The sequence below is a fragment of the Microcaecilia unicolor genome, chromosome 7 (assembly GCF_901765095.1).
Source record: "Microcaecilia unicolor chromosome 7, aMicUni1.1, whole genome shotgun sequence".
NCBI classification, from domain to species: domain Eukaryota; kingdom Metazoa; phylum Chordata; class Amphibia; order Gymnophiona; family Siphonopidae; genus Microcaecilia; species Microcaecilia unicolor.
The window spans coordinates 16193297-16205541 of record NC_044037.1 but is presented as its reverse complement, the minus strand read 5'-3'; the positions used below and the strand labels follow the sequence as shown (position 1 = coordinate 16205541).

The 12245-nt window shown below is 42.4% G+C and overlaps 1 protein-coding gene across 3 annotated transcripts in view; it reads right to left on the bottom strand.

The window, feature by feature from the left end:
• The window catches only part of ATP7A (ATPase copper transporting alpha), a 179282-nt gene that overhangs the window by 46814 nt on the left and 120223 nt on the right, over window positions 1–12245 (bottom strand). For all 3 annotated transcript variants that reach the window (XM_030210064.1, XM_030210065.1, XM_030210066.1), the window contains exons 10-12: window positions 11253–11486; window positions 8490–8581; window positions 5123–5250 (exon numbers count right to left, since the gene is read on the bottom strand). In XM_030210064.1, the coding sequence (XP_030065924.1) occupies window positions 5123–5250; window positions 8490–8581; window positions 11253–11486 (454 nt within the window). The remainder of the gene's footprint in view (window positions 1–5122; window positions 5251–8489; window positions 8582–11252; window positions 11487–12245) is intronic.

Sequence of the window (12245 nt, the reverse complement as noted above, 5' to 3'; positions counted from 1 at the left end):
GAGGAGGGCTTTAGATTTGTTAGGAACTGGGCAACATTCTGGGGAAGGGGGAGCCTATTCCGAAAGGATGGGCTCCATCTTAACCAGAGTGGGACCAGGCTGCTGGCATCGGCGTTTAAGAAGGAGATAGAGCAGCTTTTAAACTAGAAATGGGGGGAAGGCCGACAGTCGCTCAAAAGAGCATGGTTCGGGATAAGGTATCTTTCAAAGATATCACCATAACAGGGAAGATAGAGTATCCTGATAGTGAGGTTGCAAAAGAGATTGTAGTAGATCGGGTATCCTTAAATAACAATAAAATCAGACAAAAGATTGCCAATTAATACTGTCAAGTACTAAGCATGATGTACTTAGGAACAACAAACATAGTTTGAAATGTCTATATGCGAATGCCAGGAGCCTAAGAAATAAGATGGGGGAGTTGGAATATATTGCACTAAATGAAAAATTAGATATAATAGGCATCTCTGAGACCTGGTGGAAGGAGGATAACCAGTGGGACACTGTCATACCGGGGTACAAATTATATCGTAGTGATAGGGTGAATCGGATTGGTGGAGGGGTAGCATTGTATATTAACGAGAGCCTTGAATCAAATAGATTGAAAATTCTGCAGGAAACAAAACACTCCTTGGAATCACTGTGGATTGAAATTCCATGTGCAAAGGGGAAAAGGATAGTGATAGGAGTGTACTACCGTCCGCCTGGCCAGGACGAACAGACGGATGCGGAAATGTTAAAGGAAATCAGGGACGCAAACAAACTGGGCAACACAATAATAATGGGGGATTTCAATTACCCGCATATAGACTGGGTTAATGTAACATCTGTACACGCAAGGGACATAAGATTTCTTGATGAAATCAAGGACAGCTTCATGGAACAGCTAGTTCAGGAGCCGACAAGAGAAGGAAAAATACTAGACTTAGTCCTTAGTGGTGCTCATGATCTAGTGCAGGGGGTAACGGTACGAGGGCCGCTTGATAACAGTGATCATAATATGATCGGTTTTGATATTGGCATTGAAGGAAGTGAAACTAGGAAACCAAGTACGCTAGCGTTTAACTATAGAAAAGGTGATTACGACAAAATGAGAAAAATGGTGAAAAAAAAAGACTGAAAGGAGCAGCTCGCAGAGTAAAAAACTTGCGTCAGGCGTGGATGCTGTTTAAAAACACCATCCTGGAGGTTCAGGACAAATATATTCCACGTATTAGAAAAAAGGGAAAAAAGACTAAACGTCAGCCGGCGTGGCTAAACAGTAAGATAAGGAAGTCATTAGAGCCAAAAAACAATCCTTCAGAAAGTGGAGAAGAGAACCAACTGAAAGTAACAGGATAGATCATAAGGAATGCCAAGCCAAATGCAAAGCGGAGATAAGGAGGGCAAAAAAGGACTTTGAGAAAAAATTAGCGTTGGAAGCAAAAATACATAGTAAAAATTTTTTTAGATACATTAAAAGCAGGAAACCGGCCAAAGAGTCGATTGGGCCGCTGGACGAAAATGGTGTTAAAGGGGCGATCAGGGAGGACAAAGCCGTAGCGGAGAAATTAAATGAATTCTTTGCTTCGGTCTTCACCGAGGAGGATTTGGGGGGGGACACCGGTGCCGGAAAGAATATTTGAAGCGGGGGAGTCGGAGAAACTAAACAAATTCTCTGTAACCTTGGAGGATGTAATGGGTCAGTTCAGCAAGCTGAAGAGTAGTAAATCACCGGGACCTGATGGTATTCATCCCAGAGTATTAATAGAACTAAAAAATGAACTTGCGGAGCTACTGTTAGAAATATGCAATCTGTCCCTAAAATCGAGTGTAGTACCGGAAGACTGGAGGGTAGCCAATGTTACTCCGATTTTTAAGAAGGGTTCCAGAGGAGATCCGGGAAATTATAGACCGGTGAGTCTGACGTCGGTGCCGGGCAAGATGGTGGAGGCTATTATTAAGAATAAAATTGCAGAGCATATACAAAAACATGGACTGATGAGACAAAGTCAGCACGGATTTAGTGAAGGGAAGTCTTGCCTCACCAATCTAATGCATTTTTTTGAGGGGGTAAGCAAACATGTGGACAATGGGGAGCCGGTTGATATTGTATATCTGGATTTTCAGAAGGCGTTTGACAAAGTGCTGCACGAAAGACTCCTGAAGAAATTGCAGAGTCATGGAATCGGAGGTAGGGTATTATTATGGATTAAGAACTGGTTGAAAGATAGGAAGCAGAGAGTAGGATTGCGTGGCCAGTATTCTCAGTGGAGGAGGGTAGTTAGTGGGGTCCCGCAGGGGTCTGTGCTGGGTCCGTTGCTTTTTAATGTATTTATAAATGACCTAGAGATGGGAATAACTAGTGAGGTAATTAAATTCGCCGATGACACAAAATTATTCAGGGTCGTCAAGTCGCAGGAGGAATGTGAACGATTACAGGAGGACCTTGCGAGACTGGGAGATTGGGCGTGCAAGTGGCAGATGAAGTTCAATGTTGACAAGTGCAAAGTGATGCATGTGGGTAAGAGGAACCCGAATTATAGCTACGTCTTGCAAGGTTCCGCGTTAGGAGTTACGGATCAAGAAAGGGATCTGGGTGTCGTCGTCGATGATACGCTGAAACCTTCTGCTCAGTGTGCTGTTGCGGCTAGGAAAGCGAATAGAATGTTGGGTGTTATTAGGAAGGGTATGGAGTCCAGGTGTGCGGATGTTATAATGCCGTTGTATCGCTCCATGGTGCGACCGCACCTGGAGTATTGTGTTCAGTACTGGTCTCCGTATCTCAAAAAAGATATAGTAGAATTGGAAAAGGTACAGCGAAGGGCGACGAAAATGATAGTGGGGATGGGACGACTTTCCTATGAAGAGAGGCTGAGAAGGCTAGGGCTTTTTAGCTTGGAGAAGAGACGGCTGAGGGGAGATATGATAGAAGTGTATAAAATAATGAGTGGAATGGATCGGGTGGATGTGAAGCGACTGTTCACGCTATCCAAAAATACTAGGACTAGAGGGCATGAGTTGAAGCTACAGTGTGGTAAATTTAAAACGAATCGGAGAAAATTTTTCTTCACCCAACGTGTAATTAGACTCTGGAATTCGTTGCCGGAGAACGTGGTACGGACGGTTAGCTTGACGGAGTTTAAAAAGGGGTTAGATAGATTCCTAAAGGACAAGTCCATAGACCGCTATTAAATGGACTTGGAAAAATTCCGCATTTTTAGGTATAACTTGTCTGGAATGTTTTTACGTTTGGGGAGCGTGCCAGGTGCCCTTGACCTGGATTGGCCACTGTCGGTGACAGGATGCTGGGCTAGATGGACCTTTGGTCTTTCCCAGTATGGCACTACTTATGTACTTATGTACTTATAAATGCAAAAGAAATTCCAGAGGAATAAAATAACCTGTGTGTGCTTTTATACCAGGAGCTGGCGAATTTGTGGCTCCAACAGCCACCCTGGGGATCTGATCCAGTTTGGAGAAAAATGAGGGATGAAGGGTATCCTAAAGGGGTGTGACGAATGAGGTTTCTGACAATTTCACTTCTGGTCAAACTAACTTCCTATTAATTATATTTTTTCAGATATATCAGTGGAGTGGAGGAGTGGCCTAGTGGTTAGGGTGGTGGACTTTGGTCCTGGGGAACTGAGGAACTGAGTTCGATTCCCGGCACAGGCAGCTCCTTGTGACTCTGGGGAAGTCACTTAACCCTCCATTGCCCCATGTAAGCGGCATTGAGCCTGCCATGAGTGGGAAAGGGTACAAATGTAACAAAAAAACAAAATACATAAATGTTCTAGATTATCTTGATCTGTACACTAATTTTCAACTGATAAGCCATCATATCAAAAAGTGCTTCACAGATGAATATTATTTCCCAGCACCTTGATCTCATCAATCAAATGGCTTTTCTAATCAATATAATATCCATTCTTCACCTTGCAAACACAGATACATTTTGAAAATCTCTCCCAATTTATATTGCAAGACAAAGAATAGACCTTGTCAGCCCAATTCTATACATGGCACTCAACATTTCACTTGCAAATTTGGGTGCGTGCACAAGTTAACTTGGGTACTAATCAATTATCAGCACTAATTAGCATTAATTTAAATTTACACATGCATTGTTAGGCGCCGGGATCCGCGCATAAATTTTATGTGTGGATCAGAAATGGGGGTGCGGTCATGGGAGGATCAGGGGTGTTCCTGAAATTTGCACACGGTGTTACAGGAAAAGGGACATCCGTGCTTAATTTAGGTGAGAGATTTACACCAGGTTTCAGTTTCTGTAAATCCTCACACCCAAAACTGGGTGTGGATCCTGGCACCAAACACTATTCTATAAACGGCACCCAACTCTGAGCATCATTTATAGAATAGTGCTTAGTCCTAATTTTTATCTGCACTGATTTTTCGGCACATACAGAATTCAGTCCTATATTTATGTGAAAATCCATACATGGATTGATGAATATTATCTCCCAGCACCTAATCTAATCTATGAAGCACATCTTGATATGATGGTCCATCGATTGAACATTAATACATAAGGGAAAGGGAAATGGGATTTGATATATCATCTTTCTGTGGTTTTTGCAACTACATTCAAAGCGGTTTACATAGTATATACAGGTACTTATTTTGTACCTCGGGCAACGGAAAGTTAAGTGACAGAGTCAGAAGGAGCTGCAGTGGGAATCGAACCCAGTTCCCCAGGATCAAAGTCCACTGTACTAACCACTAGCTACTCCTCCACTCCATAAGTTGATACGGTCTGTGCCAGAGCCAGTGGTTGGGAGGTGGGGATAGTGCAGGGCAGACTTATACGGTCTGTGCCCTGAAGAGGACAGGTACAAATCAAGGTAAGGTATACACAAAAAGTAGCACATATGAGTTTATCTTGTTGGGCAGACTGGATGGACCTTGCAGGTCTTTTTCTGCCATCGTCTACTATGTTACTATGTCGAGAGTACAGTTTAAAACCTTTTGCCTCTCTTGTAATTAGTATAATCCTGGATTTGATTTTCTTTTCCTTAGTAAAATAAATAAGGCATTCATTCTGAACTTACTGCAAAGAAACCATTTAGCACTGTATAAAAAGCATAAAAATCCATAAGAAAATGCAGCGAACATTCCTTACCTGTGATAAGAGACTCATCAACCAGAGAATGTCCTTCAATAACTCGCCCGTCTACAGGGAATTTAGCTCCTGGTACCACTTTGACTATGTCACCACGCTGCACCAGCTCAACATCCACCTGATCTTCACTGAGGCACCATTCCGGAAAGGGAGAAGATTCAGGAATATGGGGGAGAGAGAGAGAGAGAGACTTTTGGTACACAAAGAAATACAACCATTATTGCCTCTTTTTGTGGGATACTCATATCAACCAGAAATCTGGAGTTCCAACTCTTACAGCAAACAGCAGTGATTCTCAGTAACCGTCCTCTTAATGGCTAGAGGAGATTCTCATCTGTAATATATCCATCTGTGACCACCATGTACTACTGTAGTAGTCACAACAAATTTATGTCTCTCTCTGGATCTGAAAGCATTTTCTTAAATAGCATCCCCCCAACCATGCCCGTCAATGTGCCACAGAGCACACTGCTACAGTCTGAGTCATGAGGGCCAGCCTTCTACACATAGAACAAATATTCATGTACTGCAACCCAACATTTAATACAAACATAATACAAGTAATGTAAAAGTCTCTATACAAATCCCATCTAACACACTGGGAGGGCAAAGTTGGCAACCCATGTAAAAAACCTTGCTGAAAATTGCCCTCTCCCTCTCTGCAGGTAAGTCTCTGTGTTTTTCCCAAAGCAAACAAGTGGGGAAATGAAGAGCATGGTCATTGGAATTCTTTCAAATCCTTCTGTATGTGCCTGTGTTGAGGCAAGAGGCAATGTTTTGTTGTGGACTAGGAGTTGATTATTACACAGAAAACACAGGGTAGAGTTAAATGCCATTTTTCTCAATGGAGGAGAGTGAATAGTAGAGTGCCGCAGGGATCTGTACTGGGACCAGTGCTATTTAACATATTTATACATGATCTGGAAATCATAATGACAAGTGAGGTGATTAAATCTGCAGATGACAAAAAACTATTCAAAGATGTGAAAACACATGTGGACTGAAAAATTACAGGAAGACCTTAGGAAACTGGAAGACTGGGCATCCAAATGGCAGATGGAATTTAATGTGGACAAATGCAAAGTGATGCATGTTGGGAAGAATCATCTGAATAACAGTTACCTGATGCTAGGGCCCACCTTAAGAACATAAGCAATGCCATACTGGGACAGACCGAATGTGCATCAAGCCCAGTATCCCTGTTTCCAACAGCGGCCAATCCAGGTCACAAGTACCTGACAAGATTCCTGAACATTAAAACAGATTTTATACTGCTTATCCTAGAAATAAGCAGTTGATTTTCCCAAGTCCATCTTAATAATGGCTTATGAATTTTTCTTTTAGGAAAGTATCCAAATCTTTTTTAAACCCTGTTAAGCTAACTGCTTTTACCACATTCTCTGGAAATGAATTCCAGAGTTTAATTACATGGAGTATTGTATTCAGTTTTGGAGGCTATATCTTGCTAAGAATGTAAAAAGACGAAGTGATTCAAAGACAAGCAACGAAAATGGCATGGGCTTTGTGTAGCAAGACGTATGAGGAGACATTGATGACCTGAACACGTATAGCCTGGAGGAAAGGAGAAACAGGGGTGATATGATACAGACGTTCAAATATTTGAAAGGTATTTATCAACAAACAAATCTTTTCCAGAGATGGGAAGGTGGTAGAACTAGAGGACATAAATGGAGGTTGAAGGGGGGGCCAACTCAAGAATAATGTCAGGAAGTATTTTTTCACTGAGAGGGTAGCAGATACCTGGAATGCCCTCCAGTGGGAGGTGGTGGAGATGATAAACACAAAAGAATCCTGTTTAGAAGGAATGGATCAAAAGAAGCTTAGTGGAGATTAGATGGCAACACCAATAACTGGGAAGCAAAGCCAGTTCTGGGCAGACGTCTACAGTCTGTGCCCTGATTGTGGTTGAATAGATTTGGATGGGTTGGAGAGGAGCTTTTCCGGGGCTTTGATGACAACTTCTGAAGTTTTAGAACAAGGACTGTGCCGGGCAGACTTCTATGGTCTATGTGCCCTGAAAATGTCAAGGACAAATCAAGATCAGATATACACATGAAGTATCACATCATACCTTATGTAATGAGTTTATCTTGTTGGGCAGACTGGATGGACCGTAAAGGTCTTTATCTGTTGTCATCTACTATGTTACACTGAGTGAAGAAATATTTTCTCTGGTTTGTTTTAAATTTACTACACGGTAGCTTCATTGCGTGCCCCCTAGTTCTAGTATTTTTGGAAAGAGTAAACAAGCGATTCACGTCGATCCATTCCATTTCACTCAGTATTTTATAGACCTCTATCATATCTCCCCCTTAGCTGTCTCTTCTCCAAGCTCAAGAGCCCTAGCCACTTTAGCCTTTTCTCATAGGGAAGTCATCCCATACATTTTATAATTTTCATCTCCCTTCTCTGTACCTTTTCTAATTCCACTATATATATTTTTTGAGATGCAGTGACCATAATTGCACAGTATTTGAGGTGCGGTCACACCATGGAGCAATACAAAGGCATTATAACATTCTCATTTTTGTTTTCCATTCCTTTCCTAATAATTCCTAACATTCTATTTGCTTTCTTAGCCACGGTTGTATACTGAGCAGAGGATTTCAACGTATCATCAATGATGACACCTAGATCGTTTTCCTGAGTGGTGATTCAGTTTTCTTGTTCTTGGGGGTGGGGGTTATTTCTCTGGAATCCTCAGTCCAATTTGGCCCATTTTGAAACTTGGTGTGTCATTTAACTATTTTTTTCCTTCACATACCCGAGCTTCACCCCATTATCTTAAATTTTCAGATTATTTTGCCCTCAGACAGATAGGTGGACATTTCTTGACTTCAGTTGGGTTGGAAAGAAAAAGAGAGTGAGTCTAGAGCTGGGTGACGGCAGAACCAGTCAATCATACACAGGAATTTCATTTTGAAATCCCCACAGGTGGCTGATGTCACGGATTCTATTCTCGCTGCAAAGCAGTTATAAAACCAACAGGTGTATTAATTTGTACCTGTGGCATAGCCGGCTCATTCATTTCCCTTTAAAATGCACTTGCAAGCACCCTCATGGAGTTCCAAAATTGCCCCATTGATATCATTAGTTACTTTGTTTTATACCCATAGCGCAGTCATAGTTGCTGAGCTCCTCATGCTGAAGTTTTTTTGGGGGGAAGGGGTTGTTTTTTTTAATTTTATAACAATACATTTTTATTAAATTTTAGGAATTTAAACAAACCCAAACCCAAAAGGGTTAAATCAGAGGAACAATAGTACAAAGCAGAAACATTAGAAACTAATCTGCATCAATGCTGAAGTTTATCGGAAATAGAAAATGGTTAGAAATGCAAATGTACCTCACAACAGTGTTGTCAGCTGCGCGGGTGACAATAGTTGCTTCTGTAGCTTGCAGTGAAATTAATCTTGATAGAGCTTCAGATGTTTTACCCTATATAAAAATATAAAAGAGTTGCAGCAACACTGACAATAATGCATATCTTACTTGACTGCTCATTTTGCCCTCTTCAGGTCACTTATCCACTCCCTCGTCTTGAGCCATTTAGACTATTGCAATGGCATTTACACCGGTTGCAAGGAGCATGCCCTTAAAAAAACTCCAGACAGCCCAGAACACAGCGGCGAGGCTGCTATTTGGTAAATCTCGATCTGAGGCAGCAGCACCCCTTTGTGAGAAGCTCCACTGGCTCCCGATCAAGGAGCGGATTGAGTTCAAAGTCTGTGCCCTTACACACATGATTATTCATGGGGACGCTCCTTCCTACATGTACAGCCTGGTCGACCTCCCACCTAGGAACGCCGTGCAGTCCTCCCGCACATACCTCAATCTCCACTTTCCTTCCTGCAAGAACTTACGTTACAAGCTGCTCTTTGCATCTTCATTCTGCTTCCAGTGTCCCCGTTATTGGAACGCTCTCCGATCGTCGTTAAAAGAGACCACTGATCACAGCCTCTTCAAGAAATCCCTGAAGACCTACCTATGTGCTCGTTCATTCTCCTCAGCAGCTTGATCCTTGCATCCCCTCCTTCCTTTCCCTTCAGTTTTCCCTCCCTACCCTACATTTTTTTTTCTTTTTCTTCTCTCTCTTCTGCTTCACGCTACTGTTATTTGTCGTACTTTCTCCTGCCTTGTACGCCACATAGAGCCCGCCTTGGTGGGAATATGTGGGATATAAATGTTCACAATAAATAAATAAATAAATTTTAGTAGAGTGTTAAGAAATATACCTCCAGCCAAGCTTTCCTTCCAAATATAGGTTCTCTCAAAGTTTGCCTCTAGCAAAGAGAGCAAATTATACTTTTGAACAAACAAAATTATAAAAAGGACTGAAGCCCAGGGGCTTTAAGCTTAGAAATGGCATAGAATACTCAACCAAAGGTGATTAATTCTACTGTGCCCATGGCAGATCAATATTCAGCTGGTGTAGAAAGTGGTTTCTTAAATGCCAGCAGCAGTAAAGTGTAAGAAAAAAAAACACTGGGTCAATATTCAAAGCAATTTAACGGTTAAATCGCCTGTTTGGGGTTAACCAGTCATTTTCTGTGGCACTTAACTGGTTAGTGCTGCTGAAAATGTCCAGTTAGCGCCAAACTGAAAACTGGCTATTTTGGAGGTGTTCAGGGCACAGAGTCGGCACTTCACCGGTTAAATGCCGATATTCACCACTTAACTGGCCAGGGTATCCGCAAAAACAGGACATGGATGTCAACACGGAATAATCTCAGTTATCTTATAGAATTCCCCTTTGTAACCATCAGGCCCAGGGGCCTTTCCAAGGGGACATCTCTGTATAGCCCAGGATATCTCCTCCTCCACAAAAGGGGTATTCAGCATGGCCACACTTGCCATATCCAACCTCGGAAGGTCCAAACCAGACAGATACATAGAACTTTTTAATAGTGGAGGATCTGGTAGCGAATATAACTGAGCATAATAGTCCTTCATAATATGATTAATTATATCATCTCTATTCTCCAGATCCCCGGTGGAGTACAAGGCACCTGTTTTAAATGCACCCTGTTGAGGATCAGCCAAGCATGCCAACAGCCTGCCACTCTTGTTAGCATGTTTGTATAATTGATATTTAAAATAAATGAGTGATTTCTGTGTATTTTGGTGTATCAGCTCATTTAAGGTTTGTTGCAATTCTAAAAGTTGAGCTTTGACCTGAACACTTTGGTTTGTCCCATAGAGGTGCCCCAATCGTGTAACCTCTTTTTCCAAATTAAGTCATTCTCTCTCCCTAGCCCTCTTTTGATGACTAGCATAAGCATAGCATAGCATTGGTTCAGCACGCCAACTCTGGCCATAGTTTCGCTAGAGAAGTGCAGTATCAAGGTGTATCAAGTGCTGTATTAAGGCGTGAGTAACCAGAAGTAATCACTTCTTGCTTGCAGCGAGCAGGAAGTTTGTTTGTGAGTGATTACTTCTGGTTACTCACGCCTTGATACAGCACTTCTCTAGTGAAACTATGGCCAGAGTAGGCGTGCTGAACCAATGATTCACACAGTTCCCTGCACTCGCGCTTGAAAGCAAAGTTTGGATTTGATTCTTTCATGTTTTATTTGGATCCCTCATATACTCTGTGGAGATAGCATTTATGTATATCAAAGGGTTTTTTGCCAATGACGAAAAATATACCCAACATTTACATACACAAAAACTCCACCCTTGTTATTAACCTATAACTATTGGGTTGGAGGTTGGGCTTGAATCAGAGGCTTTCTTCCTTACCCTTTCAAACAATACGAATGCACCTCACAGAGTTATAGTTGTTGGGTTCCTTTGAGAGTTTTCTTTTGCTATTTACCTTGAGAGTTATAATTATATGACTCTCTTCCCTTTTATTGGTGATAAAATGTCTGAATGTAACATCAGTTTTTTCCACTTTTACAGTTTGCGAGCGATTTAGGGGAGAAGGGAGGAAATGCAGTATGCAGAAGGGCAACGTAGATATGGTGCTTTTTTATTATTTTTACTTTACAAATTCATTCACTTGTAGCTTCTGTTAAAAACATTTCTTTATCTTGTATCATTCTTGAATTTCACCAAAGACTGCACTCCCTTCTGCCAAATGAAACCCGGTTAGAAGCGCCCTTACCTTTGCCACGTGCTCTAACCACCGGCCCAGTGCAATGAACACAAAGAGCATGGGTGGAGTGTCAAAGAAAGTGATGGGGTTCACTTTAGCCTTCTCATACATAGCGACCAACAGAATCACAAGAGAGTACACAAATGCAATGGTAGTGGCCAGGACAATCAACACATCCATGTTTGCTGTCCTATGTTTCAGAGCTTTGTATGCTTGAATGTAGAAGTACCAGCCTCCTATAATCTGAACCACAAAAATTAAATGAATTAAATTGAAATCAAATGGAAACACATTGTTGTTTATTTACACTACAGCATCATCACTCCATAGTATTCCTAAGAACCTCTTTATATTAAAGGACTAGTAGAAAAAGCCTGTTTCTCATTGAAATGAAACGGGCGCTAGCAAGGTAATCACCTTCTGCCATTAATGTTTTTAAGGGAAGTTCCAGCGTCCTCCCTCCCTCCCAATTCCAGGGTCCCCCTCTCTCCCTCCCTCCCTCCCAGTTCCAGGGCCCCCCTCCCAGTTCCAGGGTCCTCCCTCCCTTCTTCCCAGTTCCAGGGTCATCATCCCTCCCTCCCTCCCTTCCAGTTCCAGGCCCCCTCCCTCCGAATTTTAAAAGTCATCCTGACTTACCTTGTCGGGGTTACGGAGCCAGCAGAAGCGGTAAAAAGCGTGCAGGCTCGGCACTTACTTCAGTTTTCCCTTCTGTCTCTCAGCTCTGGTCCCGCCCTCATTTCCTGTTTCGGCAAGGGTGGGACCAGAGCTGACAGACAGAGAAGGGAAAACTGAAGTGCCGAGCCTGCACGCTTTTTACCGCGTGAGGTAAGTCAGGATAACTTTTAAAATTCGGAGGGAGGGGGCGACTACAACCCTGGAACTGGGCGGGAGGGAGGGGGACCCTGGAATTGGGAGGGAGGGGGACGCTGGAAGTGGGAGGGAAGGGGGACGGACGACGACCCTGGAACTCGGAGGGAGGGAACGAATTTCCGGTGGGTGAAT